The 16,874-nt window shown below is 37.6% G+C and overlaps 1 protein-coding gene across 5 annotated transcripts in view; it reads right to left on the bottom strand.

The window, feature by feature from the left end:
• Positions 1 to 822: 822 nt before the first annotated feature.
• LOC144433797 (organic solute transporter subunit alpha-like) overlaps positions 823 to 16,874 on the bottom strand; it is a 26,694-nt gene continuing 10,642 nt past the window's right edge. The window contains exons 1-8 of one of the 5 annotated variants that reach the window (XM_078122158.1): positions 9,510 to 9,605; positions 7,681 to 8,001; positions 6,078 to 6,232; positions 5,569 to 5,642; positions 4,996 to 5,157; positions 4,668 to 4,785; positions 3,510 to 3,762; positions 823 to 2,793 (exon numbers count right to left, since the gene is read on the bottom strand). In XM_078122158.1, the coding sequence (XP_077978284.1) occupies positions 2,438 to 2,793; positions 3,510 to 3,762; positions 4,668 to 4,785; positions 4,996 to 5,157; positions 5,569 to 5,642; positions 6,078 to 6,232; positions 7,681 to 7,864 (1,302 nt within the window). In that variant the 5' untranslated portion in view covers positions 7,865 to 8,001; positions 9,510 to 9,605 and the 3' untranslated portion in view covers positions 823 to 2,437. Of the gene's footprint in view, positions 2,794 to 3,509; positions 3,763 to 4,667; positions 4,786 to 4,995; positions 5,158 to 5,568; positions 5,643 to 6,077; positions 6,233 to 7,680; positions 8,002 to 8,356; positions 8,475 to 8,521; positions 8,556 to 8,623; positions 8,723 to 9,509; positions 9,606 to 16,874 lie in introns of those variants that run through there. The other 4 variants (XM_078122159.1, XM_078122160.1, XM_078122161.1 and 1 more) reach the window with 4 other exon arrangements.

Below are 16,874 nucleotides of genomic sequence, written 5' to 3'. Positions count from 1 at the left end.
AATCGAAACAGGTTCAGAATTTTAATAGAATGTCCGTTTTTCCTTTATTCATATACTCATCAGTCGGGGGAGATATCAGTTTGTCAAAGCCAAACTCCTAACACATTTATAAATCCATATTCAAAATAGAAATAAGCCAACAACAAAAAACTAAGAGTGAAAATTTCAAATTTATTGAATCAGCATATAGATTGGGTGGCGTGGACTGTCACACTATTTCGTATTTTAAAAGGAGGTGAGGTCAGAGAAATTTTCTTGTATCGACGATAAAAATCCCCTTGCCTCACCATAGTGAAGAAATTGACAAGTCCCTACTCCCTTTAATAATCAATCTGTGCGTGATTTATAGTCACATTTGACGGATACTCGTTGGGTCACACTCTTTTATATTTTGCATGTAATTGTGGTTATTATGGCTGGAATTGAGAAGAAAACTGAACTTGTGGGGTTTCATTGACATATCACTTGAAAAGAGTCGATACAATAAATACTAGTACGTGTTACATCACGACCAATATCTCTAGATCTAGAAGTCTGCATTAAAGTGTCGAGTGAGATCTCTCTCTCTCTCTCTCTCTCTCTCTCTCTCTCTCTCTCTCTCTCTCTCTCTCTCTCTCTCTCTCTCTCTCTCTCTCTCTCTCTCTCTCTCTCTCTCTCTCTCTCTCTCTCTCTCTCTCTCTCTCTCTCTCTCTCTCTCTCTCTCTCTCTCTCTCTCTCTACTTTAAACGCAAATAGAGGGAGAGAGAAAGAGAAAGGGGAGAGCGAGTGAGAGTGTGTTAGAAAAAAAGGATTACTATACGTTAACAGGTTTTCTTGGTACCATTCTTTAATATGCAAAATGTAGAAGAAAACACGTCAAAAATAGAATCTTCCAACAATCAAGTTATGTACATATAATCACTCTTAATGGATTCAATTCGACAACATTAACATAAACAATTCTCTATTACAATGTGATATACAATATATATGAAAGGTGCTGAACGTTCGGACAGTGATATATGTACAGTGCCATCTGTCGATGGGATTCAGGGATAAGAAGTCCGACGGACGAGCGAGAAGCATGGACTGATATTGGCAGCTAAATGACAGATTGTACAAATGCAAACATATTCAAAAGCATATTAAGAATATCAGTACATTAACGAATAAATAGTACTAATGTAGGAAGGAAGAGAAAGACTTTGCGGCATCACAACACGTAAGATATGTAAATTCGAGACAAGTTAAATGTACACGTAGAATTATGACACAAAGTTGTCCATCGTCCCTGTTCATTCTCAAAACTAATTTCATTTTAAAAAATAAGTACATTTTGTATTTTGAATTTACCTATTTAAGTGCTCACAATCAATTGAACAGGATTTCATTTGCCTGTGTCTGTAAAATATCATCATGGACTTTGCATAAGTTGAAGTATGTGGTAAGGGTTACTATATATGAGGCAAAGATTACTGTGTTGCTTCTCAAACATTCAATCCAAGGTTAACACTTAAAGCAAGAGGACGGCCGCTTAACGCGCTTATTGAGACTGTCATACGTCGTGTCACACCGCCCTCAACGAAATGTCCTCGCTGACAGGACGAAACGACACATCATATATTATCGTACTGATTACAGCTCGCTCTGCGAGAAATATTTTAAAAATCAAAGTCTCACTAGCCTAGAGTCAAGTCATGTGGGGAGTTTGGCTATCGCCTCTTTTGCATCATTAGGAACGATAGGTAAAGTCCCTACACTATTTGACTAGGCTAGTGGGAGGGAAGCCAAAATCCTTACACAACTCGACTCTAGGCTAATATGAATGTCTCAAAAGATCAAGTTAAACCTGTGACCTATTATGACACGAAAATAAGAGCATGTTGTATGTTAAGGAAAGTGAATATTCGTTATTGTTAAATAGTTGTCATGGTAACAAGTTCTCTTTTTGGAATGTTACTTCTCTCACCCACACCACACAAAATTGACCGACTCAATTTACTTTATCTTTAAAAAATAACAAATGTTTTGCATAGTTCATATTTTTTCTACTATATCAAGATTGTTTCTGTAAGTTTTTTAGCATAAATATACAAATTGTAAACGAGTACAAGTCTGTGATAAAATATATATATATCCACGTTGTTTTCCCCAAATGACGTAAAATTCTCTTTACATCCCCAGTAAGCTAATTTTAGTTCAAATCAGTTTCTATTTTGATAGTCTGTGAGATACTGTTTTAATCGCCCTCAAGCATTTGGGTCTTTCTCTCTCAAAAGAAACAGAAGACCGATGAGGGCAGGTGGAATGACGTACACTTTAGTTTTGTCCCGTTAGAACATGACATTGTATGCTGTTGTTGTTTCTCGATGAAACACTCATGAAACGGTTTCCTATTTTATTAACGTTGTCATGGAAACTGATACTGTTGTAAATATTGTTCATTCAGAGCGCGACATTATATGTCCGAAGTTGGTATGCCGTCGTCTGTTTTTGTACCCGCATATTGAATATAAGAGTTACCGTCAGAATTGGAATACATTTTCAGAGTCGGTGTGTAGGACTTCTGTTCTTCAGCTGAATATGTTTTTGGAGAGTTGCTGTTTCCATCAATGCCATCATAGTGTCCTTGAGCCTTTAGGTATTTTTCAACATCGCCGTTTCTTTCTTGGTGAGGTAGGAACGATTTGGGCCTGAAGAAGGATGGTCGTGGTGGCGCGACGTAGTCCAGATTACCCGCCCTTTTACGATAGGACGCTCTGGCCAACACACAGAAAAGGGACATCTCGACGATTAAGGCAAAGTTTTGAATGACTAAAATAAAAAGAAGAAAATTGTAATGAGAAACATTTTTGAACTTATACCACATAGATGTAATCTGCAGCACGAAACTATAAGATAAGTTCTTCGAAATGTTTTTTGAAAAAAACTGATTGTTGCTTTTAATAGCAATTAAGGAAAATATATATTCAACATTTCTAGAATTTAAAAAAAATCAACTCTATATTAAAAAAACACAATGACCTTGTGCCGAGAGGAGGAAAAGTATAATCAATCAATCAATCAATCAATCAATCAATCAATCAATCAATCAATCAATCAGTCAATCAATCAATCAGTCAGTCAGTCAGTCAGTCAGTCAGTCAGTCAGTCAGTCAGTCAGTCAGAGAATTTATAAAGCGCCAATTTCCACGATCCACCAGATCTAGATACAATTTGGGGGTAAGTTAACTTCTTTCCTTTTTGCCCATGTAGACTTTTGTATTCATTTGGAATGAGTCGGTTCGGGGATCGACGTGTCCTTATTTACCCACATTGAAGAATCAAAGATGGAAAACATGTGTGCACCGTTTGGGTGATGTCTGACACAACTGACTGTAAATGAATATGGAACTGGTGAACTAGACATATATAAAACAGCATTGCCGCCACGACGATTTCACAGCGGCTGGGATAGGGTTATGGTGGTAGGGTGTGGTGGGGGAGAGAGATAGAGGATGGGGTCTAACATCGGCAAAAGTAACACTTACATTGACCGGTCATTGGACGGGACCACGTACTAGAACATGGGATCTTGCCTGCACCAATCAGCATGCCGATGATGACACTTTGTAAGTTGCTAAATATCAATGCAAGCTGGACACTGAAGAACTTCGGTACGATCATGTAATTTTTGAGCGGTTCTTTTGTGACTTTGAATAGGATGACAATGCACTGAAACGCTGTCACTGTCGACACCAAACTCATCATGTTTAGGTACAAGAATGCATCTCTTGGCGAAAACTGCAAACATAAATATATGTACACTTGTTATAAATCGGCTCCAGAGTTCACTTTTATTCTTACAACTTCACCTGTGTACACGGGTGACGTCAAACAGATACTCAACAAGTGTCTCCAACTGACACGTCTCTCGATGCAATTAATGTGATCACTATCAGGCTAATTACTTTTAGTATTGAATACAAAATGTTATGATTACAAAGAACAACGAAACACAAATCGGTTAGATACATACTTAAAGACTTTTCGTTTGCTGTTCGTACTATTAAAAAGGTCCGTGTCGTGACCGTGATTCCACTACACTCGCCATTTTTACCATGAATATAGAACAGGTGAACGGAGTCACACACTCAGCAAGTCGAAAGACTGTGTTTTTACCAGCGACAACAGCGAAAATTTAACATTTGATACTACGCTTGTTGGATATGTTTATGATGAAAACGAGTTCAAAAGTCGTCTATCAATTTTAATAAAACAAGTGTCTGGACTTCTGGAAATCAAAGACATTATACTTAAGTCATCCAATATTATTCAAGATCACAAGGAGAATAACAATACCTCGACTCCATAAAATTACGACACTTTCAAGTTGCTGACAACAGAAGTTCCAAAACCATGTCATTGTCAATAAACGACGGTCATCTTGACGGCACAACTTGTGTGGTTTGCCAGATTGTTATATACGTATCATGAATGTGTGTGTGTGTGTGTGTGTGTGTGTGTGTGTGTGTGTGTCTGTGTCTGTGTGTGTCTGTGTGTGTGTGTCTGTCTGTCTGTCTGTCTGTGTGTGCGTGCGCATGCGTGTGTATCTGTGTGGTTTGAAATATTTTGAGAGTCGAAAGCCCAGCTCAAAACTGGGTAAGCTGATGATTAATCTTGATCTGTCTATACAAGTTTTAACTTACTTTTCCTACGGTATAGAGACCACTGTTATCTGCCCACATTACGGCTGATATGAAAAGAACCAATGGTCGAACAAAGGCAACTTGGAGTACACACCTTCGAAGCCATTTGATGCTATTTCTGTAGAAAAATAAAAAATATTAGATCTGATGTATTACCGGCCAGGGGGTACTTTGAATGTAAGAAGTGTATCAAAGCAGTATAGTTTGACGAAATTTATGATGCAGAAACTTTTAAGAAAAAACTACTGAGTTGTTTCAATAATAGTTTGAAATCTACAAATCTTATATATTTGTGACCAAATATAAGGAATATAGGAATATAACTTACTTTGTAACTCGTACTTTAGGTAAAATACAACATATTAAAATCAGAACTGGTGGCGTTCCAATCATCATCTTCTCTCCTTTCAACATCATTACCATTGCAGAAAAACCACCAAAATAATCGAAGATCAACAACATGAACTGATACAAGGTCACAGATAAGTACCTAGAATTTATATAGATGACAAATATAAGTAAAAGGGTAGGGTGGTCGCGTGTTTGTACAATCCGACACAACAGACTACATTCGCATATGTGCCTGTTAGCAAGATCATAAAGATGTTGATTAAATTCAAACAAATCAACGATAGAATTAGCAGAATTTCTGTTAGTCAAATTCTTTACAAGAGCCTGCGTGACTGGACAATGCTGGAATAAAATATTCGGAACAAACAGCATTCAAGTTGTTGGAGTCCGAGCAAGATAAGAACACTGGGCTGTGCCAAATAAGCAAACTGTGGTGCGACACTTGTCAGACATTCAAGTCATTTTTGTAATCATCTACTACAGCAAGGTAGGAGGCTAAGCACACTAAATCTGAAATATTTGTTTATTTCATACACTGAATAATACTTACACTGAAGCAGTGAAACTGGTAATGATACTTGCTCGCGGAATGAACAGCGCCATCAACGACGACAATGCAAAAACCTTTAGGGGAAAAGATAAGTCATTATTTATTATACGATACAACATTAAAATAGTATATAGGCTACTTTTTATCCGAAATCAAATAAGTTCCTTTAACATGGATGAATTTTAAAACAAAATTTCTGTCTCAAACTATGTGGTACCGGAAAAAAATTCTGACATTATATCATGGTTGAGAACCTTCACCGAGGAAGTAGTTTTCGCATGGTAGAATTGCGTATAGCAAAGTTGAAATCTACAATTTGTATTGGGGCTTAATAAGTGTCAAATTAAAGTTCTAGTACACAACAAAATTAACCAAAAATATAAGCGAACTGAATTTTGATCATTTGTATAAGCGAATAGTATATCATTGAGTCAAAAAATCTGAGCTAAGGTTATAAAAAGGTTTACCTTCAGTTTCAGGTAGTGAAATGGAATTTAAGTGATACTTACTGGATAAATACCCATAATCCATAGGATTCTACTTCTCCGTCTTTTCAGTGGAATCTGAGCAGTTAAAAACACGAACGAGTCCAAGAAAATGGCAATAACAATGGCAGTAAGTAGAACGGCAATGCTAACCATAATGATATGTTCTGTTTCCCAAACTGTTGAAAAATATATAGACAAATATCTCGATTTATGAAAGGTTTGATATTTCAAGAGGGTGTTTCTTTCAAAAATCACTCATTTTATATAAAATTTTATGGCAGTAATTTCGACAACAACTTTAGTTGTACCGACGGTATAATCTGGACCTTGTGTAAACTACATTGACTCGCTTTCACTTTGACTTTGATTAAATTAACACAACATAAACTGTACGACTACAAGTATGGATTACTTAAATACATGAGTTGCGAAATGTAATATTTTTAGGCCTACGTATTATACATGTACGTCACGGTTATACACGCGGACACGCACGTCTTTCGACGTAAACTAGCCCTGTCCGCCGGACTATGTGGATTAACTTACTGGACTAGCCTCATTCAGACTATCACATCACGACATTCTGTTCCTTTTTCTGTACGTTATACACAAATGAAAGAATTTCTATCAATGGTTTGCATTCTTGCGTTACCTTGGTGGTATTACATCGATTCGAAACATACAAGATATACAGGTATTTATAATTCGCCGTAAATCATATTTACACATAAAATACGGGCATACACACACCCCTTGGGTAATAATTGATACACGTGAAGGGGACAACAGTCGTGTAAAGTGGTCTGAGATTTAATATACAAAGTAGTACATTGTTGGAGAATAAGTCTCAGTCAGGGTTTAGCACTAGCTAGGATTCCAAGTGTATCAGTCATACGTTTAGCCTGTCTTCTTGTTGGATATGTGACTCCCCTACATTCTGTCTCTAGATATTTAACGAGTGTAGCAGAATAAAATATCCAGTGGGTACACTAGTCTGGATGCTAACGTGGTCTCTAAACCGTGTGGAGAGATCTACAAGATGCGATGAGGGATAGCACTAGACTATGGCTACATTGGCTACACGTTACATCTGTGGCAAAAATCAAAATGATTTTCTGTAGCCACAAGCGATTTTTATTAGCCACATTAATAATGCCACAAAAGGGATGACAAGTTCGGATTGAAATGTTAGAGGTAATGAGAAACCTTTTCGTCAAACACACTGTATCACTGAGTTCGAGTATTTGCCTACGATATATATATGTACCTGTGAAAGAAATGTACACTATTTGAATAGGATGTAAACACACGACATGAAACTGTATATTTATTTTGCGATGAACACACGGATGAAACAGACAAGTCGTCACGTTACACCTATAAATTGTTATTGGGTTACCTAAACAAATAAGATAGTCGAAATGACGAGATGAGCTTGGATTTTATATCAAATGGTGTATATCTGTCTCTCTGTCTGCATGTCTGTCTATTTGTCGGTCTGTTTCGGTTGTTTCGACATGTCGCTGTACTGACTGTCTGAACTAAAAGAAATTACACTATTAACAGAATAAGTGTAAACAAATTCTTTACATTTAAAAAAGGCATGTAAAAGAGCAAAAAGTACCTCTAATGTACAGCCTGGCTGGATAGATGCCTGGAAAACACTTCATAACAGGCATTCCGACAGGTGTCAATGAGTAGTTGCCCCCTGACGTGTTCATAACGTTTCCCCCTGACGTGTTCATAACGTGGTATGATGGTTCTCCGGTGACAGAAACGTCTGGATGTGTTTCATTGTACAGAGCCATGATTGCTTATAATGTTCTGGCCAATGTCTGTAGATACTAGATATGTATACGTGATAACACAAGTTTTCTTCAAGTTTCCTTCTTGTTTCCCCGTTCGGTGTAGGCCGGTGCTGTTCTTATTGTAATAACCTCAATTCCTGTTGAGTCAAGCCAGACAGAAAAACAATGAATAACATAAAATATAACTTTTCTACCTATTTTATATTTAGCTGAATACCTGAAACATTACGTATGAGCATTTCCTCTCTGGGATTATTGCAGTCTCAGTATAGATGAGTCACACCTTTTTGTTTACGGAAGGTGTCTCTCCCTGTGAGGGCGCTGATGACGAGACCGTGGAAACCACACGTGCATCCGAAAGTAGGTGAAGGGTTGTAGCGATTGTTAAATGACGCACCCATAAATAGTCTTTCAAGACACTGACATGAATGCTGATAAATTAACACTTCAAGAATTCGAAATACATGTAAGCTGTCATGCGTCCCGTCGTACCTGACGGCGACTTCTATCCCCGGCTTCTACCTGTTCATACACCAGTACAAAGTTCATGCACGGACGTAAACTTTGCCCCGGATTCCCCACCTCTACTTTTCCATTCACATATCCAAGAGAAATTCCATAACTATTGGGAACCCAGGCTGGGAAACATGAACTTACTTAGCACGGGTCACAAAAACTATACAGTCAATATAAACTATCAAACTAGTACGAACACTTTAAGTAGCCGTGGGTTGGCATCACAGAGGTTGGTATTTATACCTGTCTTTGCCGAGAATCAACAAAGAATACCAAATCCGAGAAACTGACGAATATATCGGACAGGTGAAGTTTAGCTTCAAAATGTGTCATCCTGTCTAGCGACCTTGCATACAAATGAGCAAATACAAAAAGGGAATTGACGCTTCCCTAATTACCATGTCCAGTCTAATTGAATATCACTCAACCGTGGAGACGAGGGCTATGACTATGTATGATTCATTCATTCGTTCAACAAAAGCCTTGGTTCGACCATGGATATGTACTAATTAGCTCATGGTTCGACGGATGTTAATTGCTCACGAGACACCGCTGTGTTTTCTACAACCCCTTTTTACGTCCGAACCAGAACTCAAAGGTAAAGAAACAAGCCAAGGTCTTTTTAATAAAAAAGTTACGATGTTTTCCGAATAAAATGATCAGGTGAGATGTACTCCATCTTTTATGGTGTTTTAGCACAGAATGAGTTACTCAAAAAATAGTCAGGTCGGACCAGGAGAGCAAATTAAGCTTTTGATACGGAACACTACGCCAATATTTGATAGTTAGTAAAAACAAAAACAAAAACAGCACATGATTTTATGTTTAGTTGTCAACTTTTACATAAACGTATGACTCATTCAATTCTCACTGTCTGGTTACATTGCCTTGGCCTGCTTGTACAAGTGTATGAAGTGCACTCAATGAGTACGCGAGGTGACAAGCCTAAACAAGACATAGATACTCTAACGAGTGAACAATCAAAACTCCCGTCCTCGAACTTGAAGGACACACCGCTCCTTAAATTAAAAATTTGCAAATGTTAGCGAACTCTCACATATACTCTTTCTTAAGTTTACAAGAAGGGAAAAAATAAAGCGTGACAGCAATTTAAATTAATATTATATACCTGCTTCAGTCAGTAGTGTTCGGTTGTTCTCTTTTCAATGTCAACGTGACTCAATCAGTGCTTACAGTCTCTGTTCAAGTTGCCAATAATAAGGCATCCAGCGTACTACCGTAACGTACTCTTTGACAGTGGTTTATATACATGTACATACCCCCCATATATGACGGAATTTTTATGATTATGGTTTATTGAATATGCAAACAAGTCATAATTTATTTATGGAACACCCTGCGTGTTACAGTACCCTTCAAAAAAACACCGTCAACTTTATACCGACTAACGGCAGAAGCCAGGTGATGACCCAGGATCAATACCAATAAAACGGTGGTTTAAATTGGATGTCTTGTCCTTATGTTTATGATGCGATAATGGTCAAATCTTTTATCATGAAACGGCACGGCTCTTCTCATCAAAGGATGGTTTCGATGAGGGCTGCATTTATGAACGGATATCCACAACAACAATAACAGCTACCTCTCGGATTCTATGAAGAGCACTTCCGTTGACAACTACCATCATGACCGAACCGCGCTTATGAGTACATCTTTCTCACCCGATATTTCAGTCTTTCACAACACTGTCGATCGAGCATTCGATCTGAATTGAAGTGTTTGTAGTAAGTGCTACTGGTGATAACATCAGGGTGTATTCATTATCGTTAGATTTATCTACTTCAGTGAAAGTCATTGTTATGTTGAAATCAGGATATTCTCATTGTGTCTGATTCCTAAAAATAATCCATGACCTATCCCCCTACATTGTTGCCGAAGTGGGCATGCGCACATGCTACATTCATGATATTGGCTAGTAGTTCAACATACAGTTATATGTCACAATAACAAGTTGGCTTCTAGAAACTTCCACGAAAAAAGTTTGGTTGACATCTCCTTGTAAATTGAAATTAATCGTGATTATATTTTTAGTTGCAATAGCACTGCGCCCACCCAATTCGTCAATATGTAAATTCATTGTGTTGAGCTTGTTTAGGTGAGTGAGATAAGTAATCACATTATATTTTGGTCTTCGTAAGTTTACCTTTCTTTATACCATTATCATAGCCCAGAGACATGTCGTTTGGCTTTCAATAGAGATCCTCAATTGGAAATGATTTGAAAATCAACGACAAGTCTTTAGGCTAATAGTCTGGATGTCAATTTCGTAAAGAGAGATCTTGAGATTCGATGAATGACAGCACTAGACTACTAGCCTAGCCAGATCTGAAAACTATTCTCTATAGTGGTCTGAGCTTGGATAGATAGCATTGACGACATCTAATTAACATAATGATTTACATATCAGTAGTACAAACAATATGCATAGTTTCGCATTAAATATGTACGTCTTCAGCGCACGGTTCAAGCACAAGCTTTAAATACTCATCACATAGACACAAGAACAATGAACTTGACGAACGATAAGGATTTTGGACACGATGATGGTAGAACACCTTTGAGGTACGACAGAACTCTAGATTGGCAAGACCATGTTTTTCTGTAGAGGGGAGAACACTGTATACTGAGCTACGATAGAATGCAGCACAATTCATACAACTCTAAAGGCCAAGTCTATGTCACGATAGCTTGAAATCCAATTCTGTTCTGTTCTGTTCTGTTCTATTCTATTCTATTCTATTCTATTCTATTCTATTCTATTCTATTCTATTCTATTCTATTCTCTAAAATGGGAAATTTCTTGAAGTATGCACTACTCGAAGCTTTGGAACGCTAGAGTGCGTGGTTGTGGCAACACTTTACCACTTTTTATTGCAATATCAATACTTGCGGTGTTTGCATATGTCTGATTAAACTAATGTAAACTACATGGACGAACACCATCTATTCCGTTGAATAGTTGCAGTGGGTGAATATGTACCAAAACCATTGCATGGATGTAAGTTATCTTTTAGTTTATACGTATAAATGTACGGTCCTGCTTGCAGACAGAGTACGTCGGGACAAGAGTCTGACAAAGGCCTTTTCATTCTCTTGACTTCTGAAACCTGTATCACATTTACTAGCAGGACAAACTGCAATGCAGTTCATAATCTTCCATACAATTCCTGACATTTTGAAGGACAGTCTGACCTAACCAAAATGTAGGGCACAGTGTAGTTCAGGATGACATGAATTTTTGGGTAACTGACACAAAAGATTTACAGAAAGACGAGTCATAAACTTGGTTTGATTTCTTCAAAGTAATCTGTGTATGGCTTACGTAATGTAATTGTTGGATGATTGTTGATTCATTGTTGTGATTGGGAACTCATGGAAATCGTTCTGGATTACGAATAGAATTTACTTGGCTAGCCTCTCTTAGCTAGTCTAGTACCTATACGGTATCGTTAAAGACCACGTTGGCATCCAGATTACGCTTAGCCTACCAGTAGACTTCACGCTACTACGCTATTCCATAGCGAAAATTTACAAAAAAAATCAAATGTCATTTTAGGATAGCGGAATAGTGTAGTAGCGAAAACTAGTCTTACAGTTTCAGCCTATGTGATATTTACAACAAAGCTACAAACACAGCAATGCAAAGAGATTTTAGGTCAACATGTAAAATCATGGGCATTATTTCGATTATGTACGACCGAACACATTATAACATACTGAAAATTATAAATGGATACTTGGTGACAAAGAAGAAGACCATTTTGCCGACTCATGTTTAATACCGAGATCAATCGATTTAATTTAATGGATATATGTTGAGTTGGTGTAGTATATCGTTAAGTGTCATCTACGCAGGTGATATAATGTTATCACTAATAAACATATGGTACATGTACACTCAGTAGAGCACTCATTTCGACAACCATGTACGGTTATATTTCATAATGATGGATTGCATTGATGCTACAACGACACTAAATCATGAAAACTCGTAAATAACACATGGGGTATTGTGTATCTTTGCTGTTGTTGAAAAAAAATATAACCCCACCCCCCCCCCCCACACACACACACACACACACACAAATGAATTATCAACAGTTCCTTACAATCTTACAACAAACAATCCCTCTTTTTTTCGCCTCAGGATGAATGTAACCTTTCGTTCTCTTTTGCCTTGTGCTATGTTCTTATCAACAGAGGTATTTTGAGGTTTCAGAAGGGCACGTTTATCGAACAGTCATTTATTTTCATAACATATTAACTATCATATTTTATCAGAGTACAATATATTGCTTGTTTTTAGGCCTATATATCTTGCAGATATCGTACAGCGCGTGCCTACAAAGCAGAGTAGAAATGCATAGCTACGGTTTTGAGAAGGTTTAAAAATTCACTCAGACTTAATGGTACGATTTTTTAAATGTGAATTGCACCCGAGCATGGTGAAAGGGGGGGGGGGCGTACGCATATTGTAATGAAACACAAGAATCAGGATCAGAACTTACCATAGCAACAATAAACCAGTCAGCAAGTCCTCAAATCATGATTCTTAGTCAAGCTCACCGCTACACTACACATATGTTGCAACACAGCATTTCCAAATGTAGATGGACACAGATAACCACCCTGCGGCTTCTCATGAGATGATCAAGTGAATGGTTTACCTACAACTGCCTCGGGGAATCGAGTAGGAGCTACGTCCCTCGAAATTACTCACCATTCAGGCTATGAGCCAGTTTTGTTTAAAATATCTTGAAACTCCAGCTCATTATAATTTCCAAATCCCGGCTCAGAAATACCGGACACTCAAGTTATCACAATATATACCATACACCCGTATACCTTATAGAGACTTATTTTCGTCCAATCAATACCAGTCATGGTTGCTGGAAGTGGAACTAACACTGGCATGGATCTGTTTTAATGTTAATCAATACACAAAGAGGATGTATCTATACAGATATTAAAATTAACTACACATTAGTGTTTCTATGTACGTACCACTTCGGGACGATATACGGATAATAGGATGTACTCATTTCCTCGTACCATTAACTAGCTCAATATTGCCATGGTAACCCTGCTCTTTAGTACCGTGTGACATCGTCTTTTGTTCTAGCAACTGGTGTGATAAACTGAAAGTTGACAATAGAACAACACTAACGTCCTATTATTTTTATCAGAACGAATGATGGACATCAATTATTGGGTTTAAAACTATGTTAACCGTGAAACTGTCGTGGATCTAGTTTGGGATACAAGAATCCAGTGATCGTCGTGAAACCACGGGCTACTTTACGACACGAGCCGAGACGCACCACGAATTATTTTTCGTTGCGTCAGGTGAAACAATATGCCCGCCTTGAGAGAATGTAATCAAATGCCTTGTCACACTGTCATAATATTATCTCAGATAATCTTTCTCTCTTAACTGATAAAGCTTACATTCAATTCGATGGATGGTTCGCGACCATAAAAAATACCGCCAATGGCATTGTAGCACAACTGTACAGTTTTTAAAAATGTTTATCCATATGGTAGTCCATGCTAACAATAAGTGTTCATTTGGTGAATGACTATCCAGTTGCCTAGCCAACCATGTAGCTATCTTTACGATATATGCTATTATTTGGCTGTTGCTATGGGCGTGGTCATGTTGTTAGATATATTTGCATACATTTTTGTATGTTTTTGTTCACTTGTGTATGAATTCCTGGTATTATCTTTGCAATATACGTGATCATTTGGCTGTTGCTATGGGCGCGGTCTTGTTGCTAGGCATATTTACATACATTTTTTGAAAGTTTATTCAATTGTCTATTATTCCCCGTTATCTTTGCAATATATGTGATTATTTGGCTGTTGCTATGGGCGTGGTCTTGTTGCTAGGCAAATTTACATACGTTTTTTGAATGTTTATTCCTGTTGTTATCTTTGAAATACACGACCGTTTGGCTGTTGCTATGGGCGTGGTCATGGTTGTATGGTTAATATTTCTTCATCCATACATCCCTAGATGCATTCCCATTATTTTTTTTTTTTTTTTTTTTTTTTTTTTTTGAAAAAAAAAAAAAAAAAAAAAAAAAAAAAAAAAAAAAAAAAATGCATTCCCATTAAATTTCAGCCCAATCTGCTCAGTAGTTTTGGAAGTATAGATTTTTAACCAAAAAGACACATTTTTAGCCCTAATTTGCATATCACTGATGGAATCATCATGTCATGAACAAATCTTACTTTACATCCCCACCAAATTTCGCACCAATCTGCCCTGTAGTTTCTGAGTTTAAGTTTTTTGACCAAAAATCACATTTTTTACCCAAATCACACACCTGTGATGCGATCATTTTGATTTGAACAATTTCCCAACTAGACACCCAAGGTAATGGACCCACCAAATATCATGGCAATCGGTTCAGCGGTTTTTGACTTTAAGTTGTTTACACACACACACACACACACACACACACACACACACACACACACACACACACACACATACACACACAGGGAGAGACAGACAGACAGACAGACAAACAGACAGACAGACAGACAGACAGACAGACAGACAGACAGACAGACATACAGACAGACAGACAGACAGACGCCGGGCGATCCCTATAGCACTACTGAACCTCAGTTCAGTTGTGCTAAAAATCATCCATTGAAAATGATACAATTTCACATATAAGGCCAAAGAAAAAAAGTTGTTTGGTTCCGGTTACCCGACCCCACCTATAGTTTTTCACGCCGACCCTAAACTTTTCTTTTACGTATTCGAGAAAAAAATAAAATAAAATCGCGAAAATCGTGAAGTCTCGCAAGAAATAGTGGGTGCAGAAACTGATATCAACCTAATCATAACAATAAAAATAATGTAGCTGTTTGTAGGATTTTTTGTCGAGATACGTCTGTTTCAGGTAAACTGCCTTCTATTATAACAGGAAGACAAGCGTGAATCCTGAGAATGGCAGAGACTTTTCAAATTCATCCAGACGTATGGACATATTCATAAATTCTACTATGGCGTCGTTCACGAAAGACGTCGTGTCGTTCCGCTTTCATCGCATGGACCTGCTCTTCACACGTCACGGTAACACCACGAATACTAGTAGCTGATATGGCGGCACAACACGTCGGTATCTTACAGACTATCATTGTAGACTAGACCTCAGATAATAGTGATCCGAGCCCATACCACTGCATTTTAAGAAATTAATCGCTAAATATAGATTGTCGTCACACAGTTTAGCCACAGAAACCGGACGCTATCAAGCTACAGCCAGGAATTTGAGAACTTATGAATTTATGTAATTGCATTTTCTTGATTTTCACTGAGCGATGTACCTTGCTTGAACAAGGTTGAAAGCTAACTCATTCCCATATGTAACGAATTACAGTTATACCATTGGGCTATTTTAATAGGTAGAATGCATGATCAGAAAACGGAGAGGCAGACTTCTCAGTAGTCTAGAGCCTGTCCCTGCCTTTGAATATCAAAATCTCTCTTCACCTCAGCTAGAAGTGAGAAGATACTCGAAGCCATGGATAGCCTCTAGACTAACTTCAGAGCATCTTCTTCAAATGCCACAATTAATATACATGTATCTGTAATGTTTATCTTTTTTGTTTAAATGTTTGCTTTAAGTTTGCGTTTGTTTTATTTTAGATGTGGTTGAAAGCTCCGTCAGAAAAGCACGGTACAAGCACCCTGTCAGTCTCGTATTTAATGTATTTTTTTCGTAGGGTGATGTGTCAACTATTGAGGGTGCCGGGTGGTTGATCCAGCTGTGAGATTGGGAAAGTAATCGAATCATGCATACATACATGGATATACATATTACTGAATGCTGTAGAGTGTTACTGACTGTCGAAAGATTGACAATACACATTATGTCGTCATGACATCATCATCATATAATTGGCCAAACGAGAAGACAGAAGTAAACTCTGTAACTGAGTGACTAAAATGTATAAGTGCTTTTCAATGTATGTTAATTTCAAGTTATATGGACTAATCTAAGACTAAGTTTCGTATAAAATGATTTGTGGACCTCCATTCAATTTTCCCCATCGGCTATCAACTCTTTCTGTTATCAGCGTCAATGTTTTAAATCCCTATATACCCAGGTGTGTTATATCAAATATCTTAAATGGCAGTGGGAAGCACGGGCTATTGCAATCTGATTAAAATCTGATGTGGTAAAAGCTGCTAGATGCCTTTATTTACCTCAAAATGTCCATCATTTTGTGTCGTTTGTTTTGTTCCGAGTGATCGCTGCCTTGAAGGCTTTTTAGTCCATTATCCGAATTTGTACAAAGGTGTACCTTTTGTTCTATGTTGGTTGACAATATACAGTAATAAAAGTTTTGAAAAGACTACGTGCTGTGACGAGAATCGGTGTCGATGCACACAAGACGTCCACGGTAATACAGTCATGCTAACCATCGCTGATGATTGTGTTCTTACTAT

This window comes from Glandiceps talaboti, chromosome 4 (assembly GCF_964340395.1).
Source record: "Glandiceps talaboti chromosome 4, keGlaTala1.1, whole genome shotgun sequence".
Taxonomy (NCBI): domain Eukaryota; kingdom Metazoa; phylum Hemichordata; class Enteropneusta; family Spengelidae; genus Glandiceps; species Glandiceps talaboti.
The sequence above is the reverse complement of the archived record's forward strand: the minus strand, read 5'-3'. Positions and strand labels throughout refer to the sequence as shown.